This window comes from Sesamum indicum, linkage group LG13 (genome assembly GCF_000512975.1).
Source record: "Sesamum indicum cultivar Zhongzhi No. 13 linkage group LG13, S_indicum_v1.0, whole genome shotgun sequence".
In the NCBI taxonomy this organism is placed as follows: domain Eukaryota; kingdom Viridiplantae; phylum Streptophyta; class Magnoliopsida; order Lamiales; family Pedaliaceae; genus Sesamum; species Sesamum indicum.
This window is the reverse complement of record NC_026157.1, coordinates 4,645,917-4,669,153: the sequence shown is the minus strand read 5'-3', so window position 1 is coordinate 4,669,153 and position 23,237 is coordinate 4,645,917. Positions and strand designations below refer to the sequence as shown.

General features: G+C 36.1%; 2 protein-coding genes across 2 annotated transcripts; both read left to right on the top strand.

The window, feature by feature from the left end:
* On the top strand, nucleotides 1–18,605 carry LOC105176467 (ABC transporter D family member 1). Its single transcript, XM_011099280.2, has 26 exons — nucleotides 1–335; nucleotides 3,555–3,702; nucleotides 4,432–4,717; nucleotides 5,074–5,298; nucleotides 6,594–6,791; nucleotides 6,918–7,372; nucleotides 8,491–8,626; nucleotides 8,707–8,785; nucleotides 9,265–9,503; nucleotides 9,584–9,888; nucleotides 9,977–10,088; nucleotides 10,180–10,332; nucleotides 11,187–11,286; nucleotides 11,375–11,483; nucleotides 12,912–13,002; nucleotides 13,528–13,652; nucleotides 13,727–13,876; nucleotides 13,956–14,028; nucleotides 14,419–14,599; nucleotides 14,878–15,036; nucleotides 16,224–16,382; nucleotides 16,479–16,709; nucleotides 17,349–17,509; nucleotides 17,611–17,663; nucleotides 17,760–17,838; nucleotides 18,011–18,605. Exons 2-26 carry the CDS (start codon nucleotides 3,641–3,643, stop codon nucleotides 18,095–18,097), a joined length of 4,008 nt encoding a protein of 1,335 aa, XP_011097582.1. The 5' UTR covers nucleotides 1–335; nucleotides 3,555–3,640; the 3' UTR covers nucleotides 18,098–18,605.
* Nucleotides 20,279–21,197, top strand: LOC105176503. Its single transcript, XM_011099323.2, has one exon. It carries the CDS (start codon nucleotides 20,409–20,411, stop codon nucleotides 20,985–20,987), a length of 579 nt encoding a protein of 192 aa, XP_011097625.1. The 5' UTR covers nucleotides 20,279–20,408; the 3' UTR covers nucleotides 20,988–21,197.

Genomic DNA, 23,237 nt, shown 5'->3' with positions numbered 1-23,237 from the left:
TAAAAATGGGATAGTCCTCAACTTCTCAAAGACTCAAACCCTTCTCTCTCATAAAAACCATAATCATCACTCTCTCGCTCCCTCCTCCTCCGGAAACCCCTTTTTTCTGTTGGTTCCGGTTACTCTCTTACATTTTCGTACAGTTTGCTACACCTGTAAGCTATTGGAATTGCTGGAAAATTTTAGGGTATAGTGTGCTTGGGGATTGTGATTTTGTCAGTTGATTGTGTTGTCTGATTGATTGTTCAATTCGAGTGGAATAGAGTGATTACTTGCTGTGTTTTTCGACCGCGAACTGGACTGGGTGGCGTCGTTTCGCTTCTCAAGTTCATCAGGTTAGCTTTAGACTTTAGAGATTATTTTGTTCAAATACGTGTATATATTGAGGTGAGTGACGAGAGCTGTATTTTGTTTATGATGATGGGAATTGGAGTTTATGCGGTGAAGGATTTTTTTTTTTAATTTTTCTTTTTTTGCTGTTGTTGATTTCTATGTGATGAGTTTTGTTATTGCGATTCAAGTGCTCTGTTGCTTTGATATCCGTCGAACTTGAAAAGAAAAGAGAAAGAGTTTGTTTATTATTTGTTGCTTCTGAGTTCCTCCTTCTTTCTCGGGACAAAAGTTTTAAATGTTGTGTACGATTTTAAGTAATTTAAGTAGTGAAGTTCCTGTGGTTGCTGGATTTTAATCATAATGCTCTTGATTTGCTGAAATCATGTACTCTTCGACTGATATGTTGAACACACGTGTACAGAGACAAAACATTGACTTTTACACCTTGCTTGCGTCTCGCCTTGACGTAAAGGGCCTAAATATCTTTTAGCAATGATTATGTTGCCGATGTTATGTTAGAATTGAGTATTTAATTACTCTTGATTCTTTATCCTGGAAATTCCCTAACGGTGTCGAAAGCATTTGCTTTGCTTGGTGGGCTGATTCTTGTACATCTTGTAAGCTCAGTTCTCTACATAATGAATCCAAAATCAATATAGTGGATCAATTTCTGATTAAGAATCATAAACATGGAAGCCCTGATGTTTATGGACAAAAAGTTGATGGGAATGACTAGAAACTTTGTAAATACATGGCTCTCGTGATCCTTGAACTTTGGTAATATCTTTCCTAGAAGGTTTGGTACTAGAAAATAGGCATAGCTTGAAGTAGGTGGGATTATGAAAATATGAAATAGTTGGCCTCTATGACATTATGTGGATTTTGAATTTTAATTAAGGCTCATCCTCGGAAAAGGTATCTTTAAAGCACTGGGAAGCGCAAGCATCCGATATTTTGATGAGTTTACCGGCACATGACTGTGAGCACTGCTTGATTGAGAGAAACTTCCAGCTACCCTTAGATAGTTCCTTACTGGGTGCTTGTCTGCCGTGGTCTGTAATACCCAGTTGACATATTAAATGAGACATATTTTTGCAAGCAACACATGTGAAATACGAGACCAGTGCGAATTATGCGAAGGTGTTATCATGAATGTAAATAACATGCGAGTTTCCCCATTCGTAGTGCAAGGACTAGTATTTAGTTTTGCTCTAGTAAATGTGAGAAGAGGCAAATGCTTGGTGTTTCCCATTGAATTTGGATTTGCTGGCAGAGAATCATAGGGGATGAATGACATTCTAACTTTCACATCTATAATGGTTAAATCGGTTTCGGTTTGTGGAGCGTGAAGGTTCTCCTCCCAATTTTGAATTATTGTCATTATGATGTACGTTTGTGATTGCTATATTTGGATACATGATGACCTTTGCTATAGAAAGCTCTGCAGATGGCCCCAGAATATATTGCCGTTTGTCATTATGATGTACGTTTTGTGCTGGTAGGTGCACCAGATTTTTGATTCATAGTTTCGTACTTATGGCATTTAGGTGGAGACATTCTACTATGTGCCAGTTCTTGCTAATCGTACTTATTAGAAGAACATAAATTTAAAACAGTTGATTTTGAGTATAAAGATTTGGAAGAATATAAGCATAAATAGTTCCATTTGGGTTTATTTTGAAAATTTGTCTGGGATTCGAGTTTGATTACCTGAGCTCATTTTGATGGATTCAACACTGAGCTTGTGAAAGGTTGAAAGGGACATCTCTGTAATTTGACATCAAGAGGCTAACCGACCTCTACCCTAGAGGGGAGGCAGGTAATGACCTCCAGGGCCAAATGTTGGTTAACATGTCATGCTATAGGATAAGATGTTTCTGGAGTATCTCTATTTCTTTTATTACGGTGTATGACCACTCCTTGTGATATAATTAAATGCCTTTAAGTTGATTGGTCTTTTTTAATGTTTGAGACACATAAACTATTTAGTATTTTGTGCATAATAGCTTAGTATTCTTCTTGTACATTCAGTTTTAGAACTTTTACGTTGCTCACAAGCATATTCATGTATCTACTCCTTAATATCTGAAAGAATAAGTTAATCATATTCCTTTACAACCCAGATGCAGAGCTCATGTCTGTGATGCTGGTTTGTGAAGGAATAATATACCAAATCACTAGATCAGAAGCCTGCATCAGCAGCTTAGGTTGAAGAGAACTGTTGTGCTATTTCTGTCCACTGGAAGGTGAGAGTTAGGTTCATTGGAAAAGATCATGGAAATTAACAAGGAACAGGAAGTGGCCAAAAAGATCAGAAGAATTGTATGCTGTGCCTGTTCTGTTGATGTTCTGATAATCACTTAATCATTTTGTGAGATATTTTCTCTGTATATACAAAGTATCGATGTATGTGCTTGGCCTACACTACTTTGTGTATCTCTTAATTTATTACTCGCACCATGTATCAAATCCATTTATTTTAAAACACGATAAACAATTGTATGGTGCACTAGATGCTCTCGTTGCTCTGAAATCAATATTTTGCCTCTGGTCACTTATGAGGCTTTTTCCTGAATATAGAGCCGAGAGCAGCACTGGAACTTGGTCTTCTAACTGTTTGCTCTGTCCGAACATGTTTAGGTAACTCCAGGCAGTTGGCATTTAGCTTTAGTATTATGGATGGTATAATTGGGATTTTCACACAGCTTTGTCTTTATGTCTGCCTAAGTATACCTCGAACAACAGTTCCTTAATTCATTATCTTTGAAGAAACATGAATTGTTATAGGATAGAATCTAGAAGGAAGAGAAATATAAACATGCATATACGTAATCATTATGATGGTCGGATTAGGTACGGGCTGTCCTAGCTTCAGGTGGTTTGGGAATTAATAGCCATGGTTAGCGGGCTTTGCTTTAGGGTTAGCCATATTATAAGTAGTACCATCTGATGTCCAGACCATAATAAATATCAGCATCCTTCTTCTGTTACGGAGCATAGTTGGGGAAGTATACAAGAGTGGTTCAAATTCTTATTTTTTGTTTAGCGCCCTAGGTATATGTAGAAATAAAGAAGGATGTATTGCATACTTGGTATAAGTGTAGAATTTAAATGTTATTTTGACACAAATTAGAAGAGGATTCTGATTTTATTTCCTGCATGGTAGTGTCTGTTTATATAATTTATATCTCTAATATTCATGCTTCTGTTGAATACTCCAGGCACTAAATATGAAATAATCATTATCTCAAGAAGGCAGCGTCCTTAGCCACTGAAATTTGTTGTCCACTGGAGGTTGCCTCCAAAGATGCCTTCTCTTCAGCTTCTGCAGTTGACTGAACGTGGTCGAGGACTTTTGGCCTCAAGAAGGTGAATCATCCTCACCATTTCTTCTTACTATGAATATCTTCCCCTGGCATTTTTTTGTATCTTGTAAATCCCCCAACCACAGACACATACACATAATCGTTCTTTGATTATCAGTCATATATTACATGAGGAAACTGGATGATATTTCTCAACCTCAAAGTCTTGATCATCTTATTCCTGTGTCTATAGTATTCAAAAACTGATGGTTGCATATCAATTTTTAAGGATGATAACAAGTACGCAGTGAATGTTCTCTGCGAAGAGTTCCATGAGTCTAACATTTCTCAATGAGAAATTAAAAACACATTTTGATTGTTTTACTACTTTTTTCGGTGTACTTTTAACAATAGCATATCTCTGAGGGTACAACCAGAAGCCTTTCATTGTCCGTCTGCCAAGACCATAAGGAAATAAAATACACTAAATGTTTCAAAAGAATGACAAAGATAGACACTGTGGAAAACGATGAATAAACAAGGCTATGCTGCTATATACAGTCGCGTGATGAACTTGTCTAATAGAAGAGGCATGTCTAAGTATATGTAACAGTGAGTTTTACTTTCTTCCCATTCTTACTTGCTTTTTCCTTTCCCTTAGAGTTTGGGTTTTACACTTCTGGGGTTTTTTGGCCTCAGTTGTTTCCTTCTTGTCATTGGCTATCGTTATGCACTTAGACCTTGATTATTATGATTTACAATCTTACTTTTATTTTTAAAAAATTTCTTGCAGGAAAGCTCTAATTCTTGCCACTAGTATTGCTGTTGTTGGTGGAACTGCTACTGCTGCATATATTCAGTCACGAAATATCAATAGAAGGCGCAATTCTTTTGGCCATTCTAATGGAGTCCAGGACAACAAAGATGAACCAGACCAGTTAATTGGAAATGATAAGAATGTAAAGAAGAGTAGGCAAAAAAGAGGAAATTTGAGGTCTCTCCAGGTTTTGGCTGCTATTTTGTTATCTCGGATGGGGAGGATGGGTGCAATGGATATTTTATCTTTGGTGGCTATAGCGGTAAAGTATTCCATTCAAGAACGGCTGTTTGATATATAGGGTTTAGTATCTGGTTATCATCTTCTCCATAGCCAATGCTTCTATGGTTACTGGTCAAAGTGTCAAACTTTTCTTTGTTTTAGTTCTTTTTAATAACTGGATATTTCTTTTTGCTCTCTGGATTTAATATCACTCAATTTTCTTTTGATACTTTTGAACGTCATTGATTGAATAAGCCTTTTTGTTTGTGGGGATTGCTCTTTGACCTTTCCTTAAACTGTGCTTGTGCATGTAACATCCTAAACAACTCAACTTCTGTGGTTTGTATGCTGAAGCAGCAGTATATTTGATTTAGTGCTTCCTCCCTGCCATTGCAGGTATCTCGAACTGCTGTAAGCAACAGATTAGCTAAAGTCCAGGGTTTCCTTTTTCGTGCCGCTTTCCTCCGTCGTGTACCAGCATTTCTTCGTCTTATCATTGAAAATATTTTGCTGTGTTTTCTCCTATCAACATTGAATTCCACCTCTAAGTATGTAACAGGGGCCTTGAGTTTACGGTTCCGAAAAATTTTGACGAAGCTTACACATGCGCAATATTTTCAGGTAATTGTTGATACTGCTGATGCTGACACGATAGATGGATAATGTCTTTGGTTTTACTTGTTGCTTATATTACATTAACATTGGTTTATGTTATTTCACAAGCGAACAAATCTAGACAATAACAAGCATTGGAAAGTTATTTTGCTTATGTAAATGTTATTCAACAACAAGAATTTGGTTATTCTGTTAGTTTGAGGTGATCGTGCAGTTGTGCCGTACCTTTGTCAATTGAACATGGTATTTGGTATGGGGATTGTTAGATCATCAGACGTGGATTGCCAAAGGTCATGAGTTGAAGATTCATTTAGAAAGTCTCTTTGGCTTAAGATGCGGTACTGGATCACAAAGCAAGATAATATTGGAAATCCTCTGAAAATGTAAAATATTCAAAATCGAGATATGCATCTCCAGAAAAAGTCATGATAGAAAAGTTGAAAACATTAATATGGAAGAAGACATAAAAATGTCATTTGTGAAAATTTCTGCAAGACTGCCTGCTCTGGAAATTGATTAGATAATAGAGCTTCTTTCTGAAGTTTGGATGTACACAAAGATTTTGTCGGAGGTTGTACTGTATTCATTTACATGCTTGCTCTGTTTTGCATTTAATGTTATTGTGGTTTTCTTTTGTGAAATAAATGCTTGAAGTGTACTTGTGAAACTTCTTTATGACTTATGAGCTAGATTAATGTTATGACTATCTAACAATGGTTGAGATCTTTTGGAAATTATTAAAATCATGACAGTATAATTTGATCAAATGTCATTCATTTTAAAACCATCATGTTGTTGAATTAATTTATTTTCTATTTTTCAACTATCTCGATGTTAGGAAAAGCTTTTTAACTGAACTATCTATTATATTGGATACTCCAGTTATATCTACTATTACTCTTGAGCTAGCTGAAGTACCTAATTGTGGTGCTTCAACCACGTAACACATCAGTCACATTTTTCAGTGTTCTCATGCATACAATTTTCTACTCATAGAGGTCATATATATGAATTCACTAGTCAAATACACTAATGGCACAGGTAGGTAATTGTCTCTGCTCCTCAAGCTTTTTCATTCACTTTAATCATTTGATCACATTATACTTAGACATAATTAACATTTACTTGTTAAGTGAAAGCATAATGCATAAAGAGAGCGCAAATTTTTCCCATGCATCTGATCGAGTAAAACATCTCTCAAGCAATTGTGGTCTTGATACACAGGTCTATGTGAACTGCATAATGGAGGAACCTCTCTTTCAAGTTGTTAATTGTTAATATGTTCTATTATTTGCGTTCAGAATATGGTGTACTACAAGATGTCCCATGTTGATGGTCGGATAAGCAATCCCGAGCAGCGAATTGCCAGTGATATACCAAGGTTCTGTTCAGAATTGAGTGACCTTGTGCAAGAGGATCTAATTGCTCTCACTGATGGGCTGCTCTATACTTGGCGCCTATGTTCATATGCCAGCCCAAAATACATATTCTGGATCCTGGTAGCAGCTTTTGAACTTGCATCTATGCACTAGCTTGTCATTGATATACTAATCACTTTGTTGGTCTCGATTAATTATCATTATTGTATTAAGATATTTTTATCTTTCTGTATATGGTTAATTTAGGCATACGTGTTGGGGGCAGGGGCCACAATTAGAAATTTCTCACCAGCATTTGGGAAACTTATGTCCAAAGAACAGCAGCTGGAAGGGGAATATAGGCAATTGCATTCACGGTTAAGGACCCATGCGGAAAGCATAGCACTCTATGGTGGAGAAAATAGAGAGCAGTTTCACATTCAGAAGAAGTTTGAGACTCTTGTGCGGCATATGAAGCGTGTTATTCATGATCATTGGTGGTTTGGCATGATTCAGGACTTCTTACTTAAGTATCTTGGTGCTACTGTTGCCGTTATCCTGATTATTGAGCCCTTTTTCTCTGGAAATTTAAGACCTGATTCTTCTACCTTAGGACGTGCAGAGATGTTAAGCAATTTAAGATATCACACAAGTGTTATAATTTCATTGTTCCAATCCCTGGGAACTCTTTCTATAAGTTCAAGACGGCTGAATCGTCTCAGGTATTGCTTGTTCAACTGTTTGTAGAACACAATACACATATCTTTCTATTATGTTTCAATGTGAGAATTATTGTAGTTGTTGATTCCCCAAAGCTTCAGGTGCTTAATTCTGCCTTCTACTGAATAAACTCATGGGAAATCAACCTTTTCTTTTCCTCCTGCTTATGGTGCATGGAGTAGATTATCTTAATTACCCTGAATCCGGATTGCTACTCTGAACATTCACTTTGAGTTTTTGACCTTGTTCTTACTCGTAAATCTTCATATTGAACTTTTCTGTGGGAAGAGCCCCTGAGAATTAGTGGAAGCATCACATTCCTGTAAGGTTGGCTCCACCACATTTAGGCCGGGCTCTTCTATTCTTGCTTTTAGTGCACTGTTGTCTTATTTGACTAGTTTGATTTGTAGATATTTTCCAAATTGCCTTTTTAGATTACTAACTAAACAGGTATTAGTTCATGTAAGAGTGCTTATCTTGTATACACTGTTGTCTTATTTGACTGGTTTGATTTGTGGATATTTTCCAAATTGCCTTTTTAGAATACTAACTAAACAGGTTTTAATTTGCATAAGAGTGCTTATCTTGTATACATAAAGGAAGGGATCTTAAGTCCAAATCAGTCGTGTGCTCATATATTTCTGAGCAGGTGTTCTATATTTTGAAGTTCTGGAAACTTAGTTCTGGTCAGCGGTGTGTTCTTTTGTTTTCATTTTCTATTCCATAATAAGTATGTATGACAGGTGTTGACACAATTCAAAATTGATGACATCTCAATTTCTGATATTACTTGATGGTGGATCATATTGAGAAACATTTAAGGCCAGTTTCTGGCGGGGAAACTGTTCCATTTTATATACTCTATGCTAAAGATATTTGACACAAAATCATATGGAAATTCTGTAGTTACTTATAGTTCTTCTCAGTGTAGTCAATGGCCCCGAATGGGCATTTACCAACACCATGTGAATATTCATTGTTAGTACTTAATGTTATGTTTAGCTTTTTTTGGACAAAAAGAATTTATTAGCTTCAGGTATTATTTATCTATATTGATATTTAGGTAACTAGTGATTTTCTTCCATATGCTTGTGTAGATAATCCATTGTTTTGATTGCAGTGGCTATGCAGATCGTATCCATGAGCTCATGGGTATATCTAGAGAGCTTGCTGTAAGAGATGCAACTTCCCAACAGGCTGATGGGAGTAGGAACTATGTGAGCGAGGCAAATTACATTGAGTTTGATGGTGTCAAGGTAGCAAGGAATGCTGGTATTTCATTTATCTTATTCTTCTCTTCTTTCCCCTGATCCTTAAAGCACATTGGATCTTGCAGGTTGTTACCCCAACTGGTAATGTGTTGGTTGAGGATTTGACCCTAAAGGTGGAATCAGGTTCTAATCTTTTGATAACAGGTACTGTTTAATTCTAAGTCGCTTATTTGTGAAGTATAGTTATACAAGTATAGTTCAGTTTGTAAACGAAAGCAAAATATGTTTGGTAGATGATACAAACATGCACGTCTTTTCTTTCATGTGCTGGTTTCTGACCAGTGATATCTTTAGTACTCCTGAAATTCCTCACTGCAATTTTTGTATCTAACTGTGCTATGCTTGTGCATTTGACTGTACTTCCTGGCTTTAGGAGAGAGATATGCATAAATACTAGAAGTTTCACTGTAGTGTGTGCTAGTCTTTGAAGCCGTGAATTTTATTTCCTAAATCTGTTGATGTATTGGGTGCTGCTGGTTGGCACTTCTTGCTTTGATACCTTTTATCATCTATGAGTGTAATTGCTATTGTTTGTAATTAGCATCAGATAAGTAGATGTTGCACATTTTTCTGGAATAGTCTCATAGTTGAAATTATAACACCACTGATTGATCCATCTTAAGGTCCAAATGGAAGTGGAAAAAGCTCTCTCTTTCGGGTTTTGGGTGGGCTTTGGCCATTGGTGTCCGGTCATATAGTGAAACCTGGAATTGGTTCTGATCTAAACAACGAGATCTTTTATGTGCCCCAACGACCATATACAGCAGTTGGAACTCTACGTGACCAGTTAATCTATCCTCTCACAGCAGATCAGGAGGTCGAACCCCTTACTGAAAGTGAAATGGCTGAGCTGTTGAAAAATGTGAGATTCTTATTAACTGTCTGTTCAGTTATCTTTTACAATCGTGCAGTTTGATTGATTCTTCTTTTTTGGTATCTTAGGTGGATCTAGAGTATCTTCTGGAACGGTACCCATCTCAGAAGGAGGTGAACTGGGGTGATGAATTGTCACTAGGGGAGCAACAAAGGTTGGGAATGGCTCGTCTCTTTTACCATAAACCTAAATTTGCTATTCTGGACGAATGCACAAGTGCTGTAACAACTGATATGGAGGAACGTTTTTGTGCTAAAGTTCGAGCTATGGGAACCTCATGCATCACAATTTCCCATCGTCCTGCATTAGTTGCATTTCATGACATGGTCCTATCCTTGGATGGTGAAGGAGGCTGGACTGTTCATTATAAAAGGTAGGACCTTCAAATCAGCATCTGCTTCCAATTTCTCTGTTAAGAGGATTGGAAAACTCTTGCTTATTAACATTCTCATCAATTGTAGGGCGGACTCCCCAGCTCTCGCTGAATCTGAGTTTGTTAAGAAAAGGAGTTCTGAAACAGAGCGCCAAAGTGATGCCATGATGGTCCAACGTGCATTTGCTAATACGAAGAAGGTCCAATTCTCATGTTCTTCTAATTTCTGTTAAAATTGTTGTTTAGATGCATCCATGTTAATTGAACGAACTTGGGGATAATCGTTGTCAGGAACCAGCATTTTCAGCCTCTAGGTCACATTCCTCAAGGTTGATAGCCGCATCCCTTACTGGAGCAGATGACCAATCATCGCCTGTCTTTCCCCAGCTGCAAAGTGTTCCAAGGATATTACCTTTACGAGTAGCTTCCATGTTTAAGATACTAGTAAGTGTCATTACTATTGGAAGTCTTTCTTGTGCAGGGTCCAGGCCTTTTATCTTTGTTTGTGGGTAATCTCTGTTTTGTAAGCTTTGTTTAAAAATTCCGTGGACAAGACCAAAAAATTGCTATCTTTGAGCATATCCCTCAAACTACTTTCAGGCATCACTGTTGTATTTGATGCTTGTTTACTTGCTGTGGTAATCATAATTATTTTCTCAGAGCACATATGTTCGGGGCATTAGCTAGCATGCGGAGAGATGCATCACATTGCAAATAGTAGGATGTTGACTTAAACATGTGTTTGGATGCTCAAAAGTTAATACTGAATAATTGTTAACACCTCATGTGAGAAGACCAGATTCTAGTTTGTCAATGAAGGGAAGCCAAGATCATTCAGTCATTTGCATGACAACATTTGCTTCCTGAATCTTTTCCTTCCTTAGGGATTGCCCCTCTCCCTGTTCCAGTCCAAAGCAAATAAATATGTAAACAAATGTTGTAGGAAATAAAAGAAAGAAATACCAAAAGAGTAACAGAAGAGTTATTTGGTTCTTGCATGGCATGTAATCCAAATTTATGCAGTTACCTAAAATTGTTATCTGACTTTGGCCAGCCAATTGGTCGTTAGGGTTTCTCAACTTGGTTGTATTAACCAACTCCCTTATTGGACCACCATAGATTGTTTGTGCTCTCTTCTTTGAAATGTATTCCTTCAGTTGCATGGCTTCGTTGTCATAGTGACTGAATGCAGTGTCTTAGCGCAATCCTCCTTGTAGTTGGAAACAAGGGAAGATTTTTCTGAGGTTAGTGTTTCAATATATCCTTGACAGCTCTTGCTGACCTATTACTTGTTTTAGGTGCCTACAGTGCTTGATAAGCAGGGCGTCCAACTCCTTGCAGTTGCTGTACTGGTGTTATCCAGGACATGGGTATCTGATCGCATTGCTTCCCTGAATGGTATTTTCTATTATTATGTCGATATTGCCTTTTCTTCTTGTGCTGTCATTTGGGATCATGCGCATAGTATTTGTAATGATATTCTCAGGGACAACTGTAAAGTATGTTCTGGAGCAAAATAAAGCTGCTTTCATTAAGTTGATTGGCGTCAGTGTTCTCCAAAGTGCTGCATCCTCCTTTGTTGCACCATCTTTGAGGTATTTTTAGTATCTGCAGAAGATTTAGAAAGATAATTGTGTGCAAGATTGCATGGCTGCGCTCCAAAGCAATCATACTGTTATAGGACTTTTCTATGTCAGATTTTAAACCTCTTTGTGGTATAAATTTGACCAATCCAGGTTGTCTCTGCGGAATTGTACCTTTGGGATGTATTATTTGGGATGAGCTTTCTTGAATTAAGCACCAGACTCACTGCAAAAAAATACAACCCAATACTTCATTTTCTTATTGTTTTCTTTGTGCTGCTACTGTATGTGTCATGCTGCCTTATGTAACCTTCACTTTTATTGATAATATCATACCTGGGATAGAATGTTTCAAGTTATATGAAAAGAAGAAAATAAGGGATTGTAATATGCCATTTAGTATATTCTCAGAGGTTTTTCTAGAAGGGTCGGAGTGGGATAAAAAACCTGACATGCTTGAGGAATGCATATATTTCTTAATGTTATCTCTGACATTTTAAGCATACACACCCCAGGAATTGGTATTTGGTCATTCTTGGAAACTTCAACACAGTGATGTCTGATGACCAATACATGAACCTGAAATGTCTATTGGCATTCTTTTGCTTCATTTTTCTTTATTAGCTTCTAGAAAAGAGACTGGATAGAGTATGGGATTAATTGTTTCCTTATCTTGATCTTTCTTTCTCTTTACCTGCTTCCTCCTCCCAGTAGCACATGGAAGAGTTGATTGAGTCTTCTCAGTCTTTTCAGCATAGCATGTAGCATTTCTTGATTCCTGTATGTGGACTAATTTAAATGGAGGTATGTTTAGTAGTTGTGATTATATGCATTGGAATCTGTTAAGTTTGTCAATTTAAGTTTCACCACGAATATACACAATCCTCTGGGTGAGTGCTTTTGAGGTTCATGTGATTAGATTTGTTAACATCACAACTGAGTTCTGAGCTACATAATTGGTAGCATCTAATTCTGTGACATTTATGAGTGGCTTTACTGAGCATAAGTAGGTATTGGATTCTGCGGACTGAAAACAGGATGGTGGGACTTGTGTTGTACAAACTTACCAGAGCCCAAATTTTAGTTAGCCAAGAGGGGAGAAGGTTTATTTTGGAAAATCCTTCTCAACCAACATGGATGCAACATCAATGTTGCTATAGAAGCAGAGCTGGAGATGTTTCGCCTTTTCAGTTTTGATTTTATTGCCAATTATCAGTTATTTTTGGTATCAATTTGTATGCAGCATTTGCAGTTGTGCTTGATGGCATTTTATATCATGTATAAGAAGAATATGAAACTTTCTCCTTTTTTCCCCGTCTGAGTTGGCTTCTCTCTGGAGCTTCAGATAATTCTTGAGTGTGTTGTCATATTTGATGCTGGAGCCTTTTAATTCATTTGAGTATCATTTGCTGATATTATGTCGGCCTACCTTGTATCCAGGAACCTGACAGCTTTGCTTGCACTTGGATGGAGAATTCGTCTTACCAAACACTTGCTTAAAAATTACTTACGAAAAAATGCATATTATAAGGTATTGAATTTCTTCATGAGTTTGAAAAACATTTTGATGCTACCCAATGATGAATTATATAGTATTTGAGGAGGGTGTATGATATTTGAACCATAACCAAGTTAGAGATGTTCAATCATAGTTCCAATTTGGCACAATTTGTACATCAGCTGCTCCAAGTTGTAGTTGCAGCTACTTCCATTCAGGCTAGCTGACACATTTTCCGGATGAAAATCACATTGATCTTTGGCGTTATCTACTATTGATAACCTCTTCAATGTTTCTCTATAAATATCAAAAGTGGGAAAATCAGAGTCTATGTCTAATACAGAAAGAAGTAAAGAATACAGATTATTGAAATTCTGATCTATTTTACGAGATTTAAGCCTGAAGAAGGTTTGTTAGACATAGAACCAATTGAAGCAGCTGTGTCTCGTCCCTTTCGCCTCAGGTCCAGCATCACTGATGAATGGGGTGTCTTATGATTTAAATTTTGAGCTACCAAGCTTGTTACTTGCCAAATGTAATAGAATATGCATATTGTAGGTTTTTCATATGTCCCGGGTAAGTGTTGATGCGGATCAGAGATTGACTCAAGACTTGGAGAAGTTAACTACCGATTTGTCTGGATTGGTCACTGGAATGGTAAAACCTACTGTTGATATTCTATGGTAAGTATGTACTAATTGCTTATATGGTTGATTATTACATATGTAATATATAAGGACATGCCTCTGGTTTTCAGGTTCACCTGGAGAATGAAGCTGTTAACTGGTCGAAGGGGAGTTGCAATTCTGTATGCGTACATGTTACTAGGCTTGGGTTTTCTACGGGTTGTTACTCCAGACTTTGGTGACCTGACAAGTCGTGAGCAGCAACTGGAGGGAACTTTTAGGTCATTTTGCATTTAGGTGTTTTTCACTTGCAAAGATGTACTTTCAGACACCAACCTTATTCAATACTTCGTTTATTAGGTACATGCATGAGAGATTGCGGGCGCATGCAGAATCTGTTGCTTTTTTTGGCGGTGGTGCTAGAGAGAAAGAGGTACTAGTCTTCGTATTTCTAATTCAAGAAAATCAGACTTCCTGTACCAGCTTTCCTTTTTGTTGGTTTCTCTGGAGAAAAAGACAAATTTACTTCTTTCATTGTATAATCTTGAATGAAACTCACTGATCTTATTTTGAGAGAAATGCCCTGCTTTAATCTAGATTTCATAGGAAGTCTCTGTCAGTGGGTTGACAGGATTTATTCAAATTGAGTAACAGAACATGATTTGTTTATTGTAAGTACCTTGGTTCTGATAGACGAGATAGATTTAATTGCTACTGATAGTCACCGTATTGTATTACTAATTTTTTGACACTTGTTGCTGTCTTCAGTTGCCTTGTCTTGCATTTCCAGTCTTCTTTTAATTAATCCACCTTCTACCTGCAGATGATTGAATCCAGGTTTAGAGCACTCTGTAATCATTCGATGTTGCTTCTTAAGAAGAAATGGCTCTTTGGTATAATAGACGATTTCATAACAAAGCAACTTCCCCATAATGTAACCTGGGGATTGAGCTTGTTGTATGCAATGGAGCACGAAGGTGACAGGGCCCTGACTTCAACTCAAGGTGAAGGAAGTTTCCTGACATTTCCATTATCTCATAGTTTGCATTAATGGATTGGAAGCCAAGAATTTCGAATTCATAATAACAAATCCATTGATTTTGTTTGGACATTCTTGTTACAGTGAATTTTGGGGACCTCGTGCATTTATCCATGTAATATGGAGTCTTTTGAATCCTTTAACCAAACGCTTTCTGTAATTCAAATCTTGCTAAATGCAGTCTATAAGTTTTGTTGTTCTCTTTTGTTTAAATTTTCAGTTTTGTACTAAATTATATTTCAGGTGAACTGGCTCATGCATTGCGGTACTTGGCATCTGTTGTATCTCAAAGCTTTTTGGCTTTTGGTGATATTCTTGAGCTACATAGAAAATTCCTTGAGCTTTCTGGTGGTATCAACAGAATTTTCGAACTTGAAGAGCTTCTCGATGCTGCTCAACATGGTGTGTATTGTCTTTTTCTGCTTCCTTTTGAACTGTTTTTTCATTTTAATATGATGAGTGGTTTGGTTTTTGATGTAGATATTTATAGGTTATCAATCTTGTGATGTATCAAAAGTATCTGCCTAATGGAGTATCCATTACTCCAAGAAATCTTGAGGGAGATTTGCTGTTTTCGTGTTGGCATGATGTGAAGTAATTTCTGTTTGATTAATAATTGGCTGTACTTCTACAAGATTTAACTATATCTCAAGAGGATGGACTTCACTTGTACAAGTTTTAGCTGTATCTTAAGAAGCTGGACTTGATTTGTACAAGATGTAGCTATAGATGTTATCTTTATTTCAAGCTGAACTCCGATTACTTTTGACAAGCATATGGCATAGTCATTATTGGTTAATTGGTGAATATCTGTGATCTTGTTCTAACTGGGTTGTAATAAGGATTAAGTTGACTCTGAAAATTAGTTTGCCTCTTCGCTTAACTCTGGGTATAATGCTACGGATGATCAACAGTAAATTTGAGCTTAGATTGACAGAGTTCAATCTATGTAGGATTTATCAGCTGTGTCACCACACTGATACAGTAGAGTAGTTAAACTATCAGAGCAAGAGGAGCTTGGCATTTTTACTTTCTCTGACTTCCTTGCTAACATTGATAAGTTTACTTTGTGATGTGTGGAAGCTAACCTAAAATGCAGAACAGAAATAACGAAAGTTGATTGATAATCTTGTTGCTCCAGATCTGGTGAGAATCCATGGCTTTAAAGAAGTGGAGTGCTTTACTTTTGACACATTTTTAGTTTATCTTTTCTGCACTTTGTGGAACTAAAACAAAATTTTTATAGTCCTGGGGTCAAAGGCATTTATATTTCCTAAAAAAGCCTTGTGGTAATGTGCATGTTGTGGAGAAAGATCAGGAGATGTACCACAGTTCTCTAAAGAGGGCTCTATGTTATTGTGGTTAGCTTTATGCTTGACAAATTGATAACTTATTGGATCTGAAGACTTATAGGAGACGCTGCGTTGTTGGGCTGAGTTATGCTTGTTTTTATACCAAATCACTGATTTAGGTGCTTCTGGACTTTTGCCCAGCTTCATAATAACTACCAAATAACCTGGCTTTATCTGTGGCTTTCAGTAAAGCTTGCTGGAATGTCTGTTCAGGCTGACAAGGTTGTATTTGTGCAGGACACCATGATGACTCTTCTTTACAATCTACTCAAACACAATCTCTCTCAGATGATATTATTTCTTTCTCCAATGTGGATATTATTACACCCACCCAGAAACTGTTGGCTAGACGGTTAACATGTGATATTGTTCAAGGGAAAAGCTTGCTTGTTACTGGTTAGTAGATTATCTTAATTGAATTTTTTTGCAACAGCAACTTGGTGGTTTCCATAGTTTTACTTGTTTTCCTTTTGACAATATTTCTATTTCAAGGTCCAAATGGAAGTGGGAAGAGTTCCATTTTCAGAGTACTTCGAGGCCTTTGGCCTGTGGTCAGTGGAAGACTCATTAGACCACACCATCAAATCGACTCTGGATCTGCATGTCATCTCTTTTATGTGCCTCAGCGACCATATACTTGCTTGGGAACCCTCAGAGACCAAATAATATATCCTCTGTCTTGTGATGAAGCAGAGAAAAGAGTGTTACATTTGATTGAAGAAGGTAAATGCACTTGCTGAAGCTATTGTTTCTAGTTTTCATACTAATGTCATAAAATCAGAGATTCACGTCAATGCCTTCAACTTGTATGGGTCATACATAGTCGCTTAAACAAAATGTACATTCTCCTGTTGATTTTGAACCTTCTATTCTGCATTTGAGAAGCTTGAGTGATGGGTTGTGGTGTTGATAGTCTACTCTATTCGCCAATCAAGCTGCCTGGATTAAGATATACGAGCACTGAAGTGAAATTGAATGATTAGTTGCCAAATCTGTTCTTTAGTGTTTCTTTTTCTCCCACATTCTGAGATAATTAAATTCATATGTTTTTCACAGATTACATATGGCATTATAGATCTTCTCTCTCTGTTGTCAATCCCTCCAATGAAAAAGAGACCCACTTGAGTTCATTATATAGATCCCTTAATGAAATATAAAATCATACTTCAATAAAAACAATAGAAAGTCTTTGTATGTTTGGATTTATCTTTGAATGAATTTTTTAGTGACTGTTCAGCTGTGTAAGGACAAGGTTGTACAATTTTTCTTATATTTCAGCTGTCTGACAATCGAGCAAATGATTGCATAAGCAAATCACAGGATATTTACCATGAAACTGATTTGGCACATTTTCTGAGTCAGGTCAAGAATCCATTAGTGCCAAAATCATTTTGGATGAACACCTGAAAACTATTCTGGAGAATGTTAAATTACTGTATTTGTTGGAAAGAGAAGGTGGATGGGATACTTGCCAGAACTGGGAAGACATTTTATCTCTAGGGGAACAACAGCGTTTAGGCATGGTGAGTTCACTTAAAAAAGTGGCACGTTTTTTGTGCTTGTTTGATAATGTATTTCCAGGAAGTATGCCGATCCTTGACATTATTATTTTCTGTTCTACCAGGCACGACTATTCTTTCACAAGCCCCAGTTTGGAATCCTTGATGAGTGCACCAAGTAAATGGATCCGTTTATCTTCTTTCCTCTTTTCCTTGGAGATAAATCAAATTGATTTCATGGCACTAATTGCCTCCTTTGGTGTTTGAAACACAGTGCTACAAGCGTTGATGTCGAAGAGCACCTTTACAGGATTGCAAGTGACTTAGGGATCACGGTTATGACATCCTCTCAGGTACATGTTTGATTGTCTTGCATTTCTTCTTGTCTGCATTTAACCATTCTTAGATCTTGCCGTTGTCTGCTTCTTTCATTCACTTCCTTACAAATTTATCCATAGGATATGAATATACTACTACTAGGAATATAATTGAAACTCCTAAAAATGTATGTATTTGCTTTGACAGCGTCCTGCTCTGATACCATTCCACTCAGTGGAGCTACGGTTAATCGACGGTGAGGGTAAATGGGAGCTCCGTACAATTGATCAGTGAGTTAAGATGCTACTTCATGTCCTTTTACTTGCAATTTGACGCCATAACCACTTAGATAATGATAGTGGGGGGAAGTATCTGCGTGAAGTGCCAACACCTCTCAAATGACTGAGGAGCCAAAATGGAGAATATACAATTATTGTTGTTAATCCAAATAAAGAAACAAAACTAGAGCACGAAATATATATATATATTTTTCTTTTCCCCATTTTGCGGTTCAGTTGGTGGATGGGGTAGGAACTGCAGAAATCCTAGAATACAGAAACAGTGTAAAAAGTCGCAGCTGTTCACCAATAATTTATCTGTCTTCTGTTGTAATATTTGATAATCGATTATTTCTATTAGGCTGCCTCAACTAATAAAGAGGCCTACTTCGCAGCTAAACCCTGTATAGTAATTTAAAACTTCTTATTTCCAATTGTACGTGCGTAATAGGCCTTGAATCTTTATTCCTCCATAGTTAATTACAACATATTTTTTTGTAATGAATTTCCCTTTTGTATCTTGCTTCTCGGGCATGCGCTGATGCTGATATCTCTTTTTTCTCTGAAATTGATGAAAGATGTGTATCCTAGATATGTTCATCCCATCTTGGTCGTCCACCTGCTTGAGCTTCAGGGTCTGTGTAAATTTATTATATTTGCGGTATCCAAAGCTGGATCTCATTTGGTGTAATGCGTATCTCATGGAGATTTTCTTGCATTTGTTTTTGTTTGATGAACTGAGACAACTATTTGGACAGTAGCATTTCATATGCTACTTGTACACCACTGCTTGTTAGCTGTTACCCGAGTTAGTGAGGGTCAGTCTTACATCATATGTTAATCTGCTACCTTTGTCTTATGATTGGTTCGGCTAATAGGTAGTTAGACCTATATATGTTCTATTGTTTTCTTCACTCGTTGTTTCAAGTTGCAACTTTAATGGGAAATTGGTCTTTTACTCCATTTCTTTCAGTTCTGTTGTTCGGACAGGAAAAAGTTGTTGCAATTTAAGATGGTGTCTGGTGAAGCTTATTTGAAACATTTTATAAATATTGTACTTCTTATAAGATGTTTTAAGAGCTTAAAAAGGTTTAATCTAATTTTTTTTATAAATATCGTACATCTTATAAGATGTTTTAAGAGTTTAAAAAGGTTTAATCTAATTTTAACGGTAAGTTCTTGAAATATTTGAGTGAATAAGGTCTAAGATGTTAGAGTGTGGCATGATGAATTTTTCATACTATAATAATGAAAGAAAAAACCATTAACTACTAGAATTTAAAATTATATAAATAAATAATTTTGCTTTTGGGGGGGAAAATATACATCAATTATATGAAGGATAAAAGTAGAAAACTAATAAAATTTTAAGTGTGTTTTGTTTATTGAATATTAAGATTTAAGAGTTTATAAGATGTTTTGAGAAAAAGTTGGGTGGTGTTAACTTTTTTTTAAAGAGTATAACTTGAAAAAGCATCTTATTTTAGGATTTTATAAGCTTTAATAAAAATTTCACCAAACGATTTTCATGGACCTGTGAGCTTACAAATATGTTAAAAGATGTTTTAAAGAAATTATAAGTTTACTGAAACACCTTCTAATTACACATCAATGAATTTAAGCTGATGGAAGTTCTCAAAAAGAGTGAATTGTTTGAATTGTCATTGAATTGATGAGTTTTATCATCATAACTTCACTAAAATTTCTCTCGGCTCTATAGTTACAACGACCTTCTAAAAAATTTACCAAATCTCATAGGAGGTTATTGTAATTTATCCGTGTAAGCATAAAAAAGATGTGAATTATGTGTTATGTTGGTAGTGAAAAACTATATTATACCACAAGTAAATAATTCACATTCTTTTATAATCTCATTACTTGTATTTAAGAAAAAGCATGAAGAGCAGGGATTTGGAGGCAAACAGTATTTAGCTCAACTCTTGTGAAAAGGGTCACTAAGACATGGAACCTTTGATGCACTCCAAGAGTTTATAGTATTAAATTGAAGAGAATCTGTCAACAAAAGCATACAAGGATTCACTTCATCTCCTCTCCACTCATAAAGCTATCATACTATTTAATATTATTAGATTGTGTTTAGATCTAAATCCATTTTAGCCAGTGATTAGTATTCCAAATCTCCCAATTAGTGGATAAGTACTTGGACTGGTGAAGCTTCCTCCATTATGCAAAACCACCTTCCCCTCCACTTCTCAATTTTAAGTGCAACTATAAATATCCAACCATCTATTACTTTCCTTCATCAAATCTCTCTCTCTCTCTCTTACACACACAACACACAACATACGACACTTAATTCTCCTTAGATGGATCATTGTTCTCTCAGCTTTGAGCTAAGAATAATAAGGGCTAGAAACATCAACCTCAAGAAGTCATCAGGAGACTTATTTGTTAGATTCTATCTGTCAGCAGGAGGCAATAAGAGAGTAAGATTAGACAGCCAACACACCTCATCAAAATCAGACTCCATCACCTGGGATCAAACCTTTTCCTTGGACTGCTCAGGCACTCAAGACTCCATCAAATGTCTCAAACAAGGCACCATTCTCTTTGAGCTCCGCCTCAGAAGATCCACACCCTTCATAAACGGCTCAAAACTAGTGGCTAGAGCTGAGATCCCATGGAACGACATCATTGGCTCGACAAATTTGGAGATAAACAAATGGGTCGTCATGATCCCAGAAAAGGGATGCACGTACAATGATGTTAAGCCGCCAGCAGTGCAGATAGCAGTGAGGGTTCAAGAATTTGGAGAGGTGGTAGAAAGAAAGAAGAGTAGTGTAAGAAGGTGGGATGAGTGTGGTTGCATGGATGGTGGGTGCAAGTGCAACTCTTGTGTTGATTATGAGTTTTTTGCTATTGGAGCTGTTTTAGAAGCCTTTTAGATTCTTTTCTTTTCGTTCTTTTTTTTTTGGAGAGATAGAAATGCACTAATTGAGTTTTGCTTTAGTTAGGGTTGGTGATTTGGTTTAGACTTTTCAAGAATTTCCCTCTAAATTGTGCATATAAATGATGAGAATTTGTTACTTAGATCAACTTTGTGTGATCAGTAGTAGTTCTTGAAATTTAAATTGAAAAAAGGGTTCTTCACTCCACTTTCGTTTTGTTTTCTCTTTCACATAAGATTATAAATGTATAGAGATGGGGTGGGTAGAGTGAAGGCTCATTCCGAATGGCACAAATAGGGATCCAAAATATGGAGTTTCGATTTGGATTTAGAGATGTAACTTTATTTCATCAATCGAGTTGAGTTGGAGGTGAATATTATTTTATCTTTTTGTAAAAAAGATATATTAACTAACTGAAAAAGATAAAAAAATCTTAATCAAGTTCAAAGAGTTAGACCCATCGATCATATTTTGAGTCGAAATGGGGTGAGAGCAAGTTTGGAATGGGGGAGAGTGGATGTTACATCTAACTAGAGGGTGAAAGTGGATCAGGGTAGGTTGATGATATTGCTACACTTAAATTGGGTCGTATCTTGGATCCGGCAAAAATTCACCTTATTACCATTCCTATTATACGATAAGTGTATATAATTAACAATTAATAAATACCTTGTTTTAAAAGGGCTGGTTTATTACAATTGGTCGGTCTCAATTAATTGATCTCCAAATCAAATTTTATGTTTACATCCTCAATGCAAAGCCCATTACTTAATTATGGGCCCAATAATTGATTGAGATTGGGCCAAATTATTTGTCAAGCCCAGAACAAGATAAAGCATCCATATTTGTACTTCGAACTAAAAATACCAATTCTATCCTTTTAAATCTAATTACCACCCATATGACTTAAAATATGTGGAAGATGTAAGGGTAAAAAGGGTATTTACCTTTTATATTATACAGTCAAATTCTGTAAAAATAAGTGTAGCATGTCATATGTGCCATTTACATCCACCCATCAATACATATTAATAAACATAATATAACTAATATTAAATGATCTTATCATAAATTCAACGAAATATTTGTCAATCATGCATTTATTCTACATCTAAATAGAAATAATTCCTAAATATTTAGGATTATATTACATTATTATAATATAGTTTTACTACGAATGCAACAATCTCATTGTATTTTGTGGAAAATTATGGTCCACAATCATTTGGTAGGCCTAGCGCAAAGTTGCCCAATCCTCTCACATGGATGGCTCAATCCACTCCAAATCTTCGGTTCACTTACTAGCTCAGCCCGCTCTCCACTCAGCCGATTTATGCGATCTGATTTGTCTTATATTTATATTCCCTTCTTCTGAACCCTAACCCTGATTCATTTACCCTCCCCTTGTTTCCTTCACTAGTTCTATCTGGTTCTTTCCCTCTCTCTCTCTCTTTTCTTTTGCTTCGATTAAAAAGGTTCTTTGTGAACTCATGCTTGAGTGAAAATTCAAAGTGGTTGTGAGTTGATCTATGTGGACTGATCTTTGTGGTTATTTGGATTCTGTGCAACTGTGAGAGGTTGCACGCCTTAGTATCTGTGGGCTTCTATCTCTAGATCTGGTTCCTTAAGCTTTTTTTATCTCTTTTCTATTCTTGTTCTTTATTTACTATTTTAATATTATCTTTTCTGAATATTTGTTAATATTTTTTTATTATTATATCTGTTAATATTTGTTGTTGTAATATTTGTTTGTTATATGTTAGTGATTTTTGTGACCCTTGATTCTTTCTAATTGTTGATTAGGGCTATAAGTTTTAGGGTTTATCTTTTGGGCTCATCACTGGTGGATCTCTAAACCCTACCTCTATAAATACCTCAAAAGGTTTTCGGATGAGAATAACCGATTAAGAAATCCTCTTGTGATGCCCCAAAGATTGTAATACATAATTAGGGGATTAATTGGTAAACTCTTATAAAACTTAGTTAATTGGTAAATAAACTATAGGTCATAACCGGAATATAATAAAACTTGAACGAATTAAATTGGAGTTCGTTATAATATTTGGGGGCAACTTATATTAATTAAGAAAATTCAAGAAAGACGTAATGGGTATTTTGAGAAAAGTTTAATTAAATAAATAAAATAATAAAAATATTATACATATATATATGTATTAGTAAGTTATATATATATATATATATATATGAAAGAGAGAGAGAGAGAGAGAGAGAGAGAGAGAGAGAGAG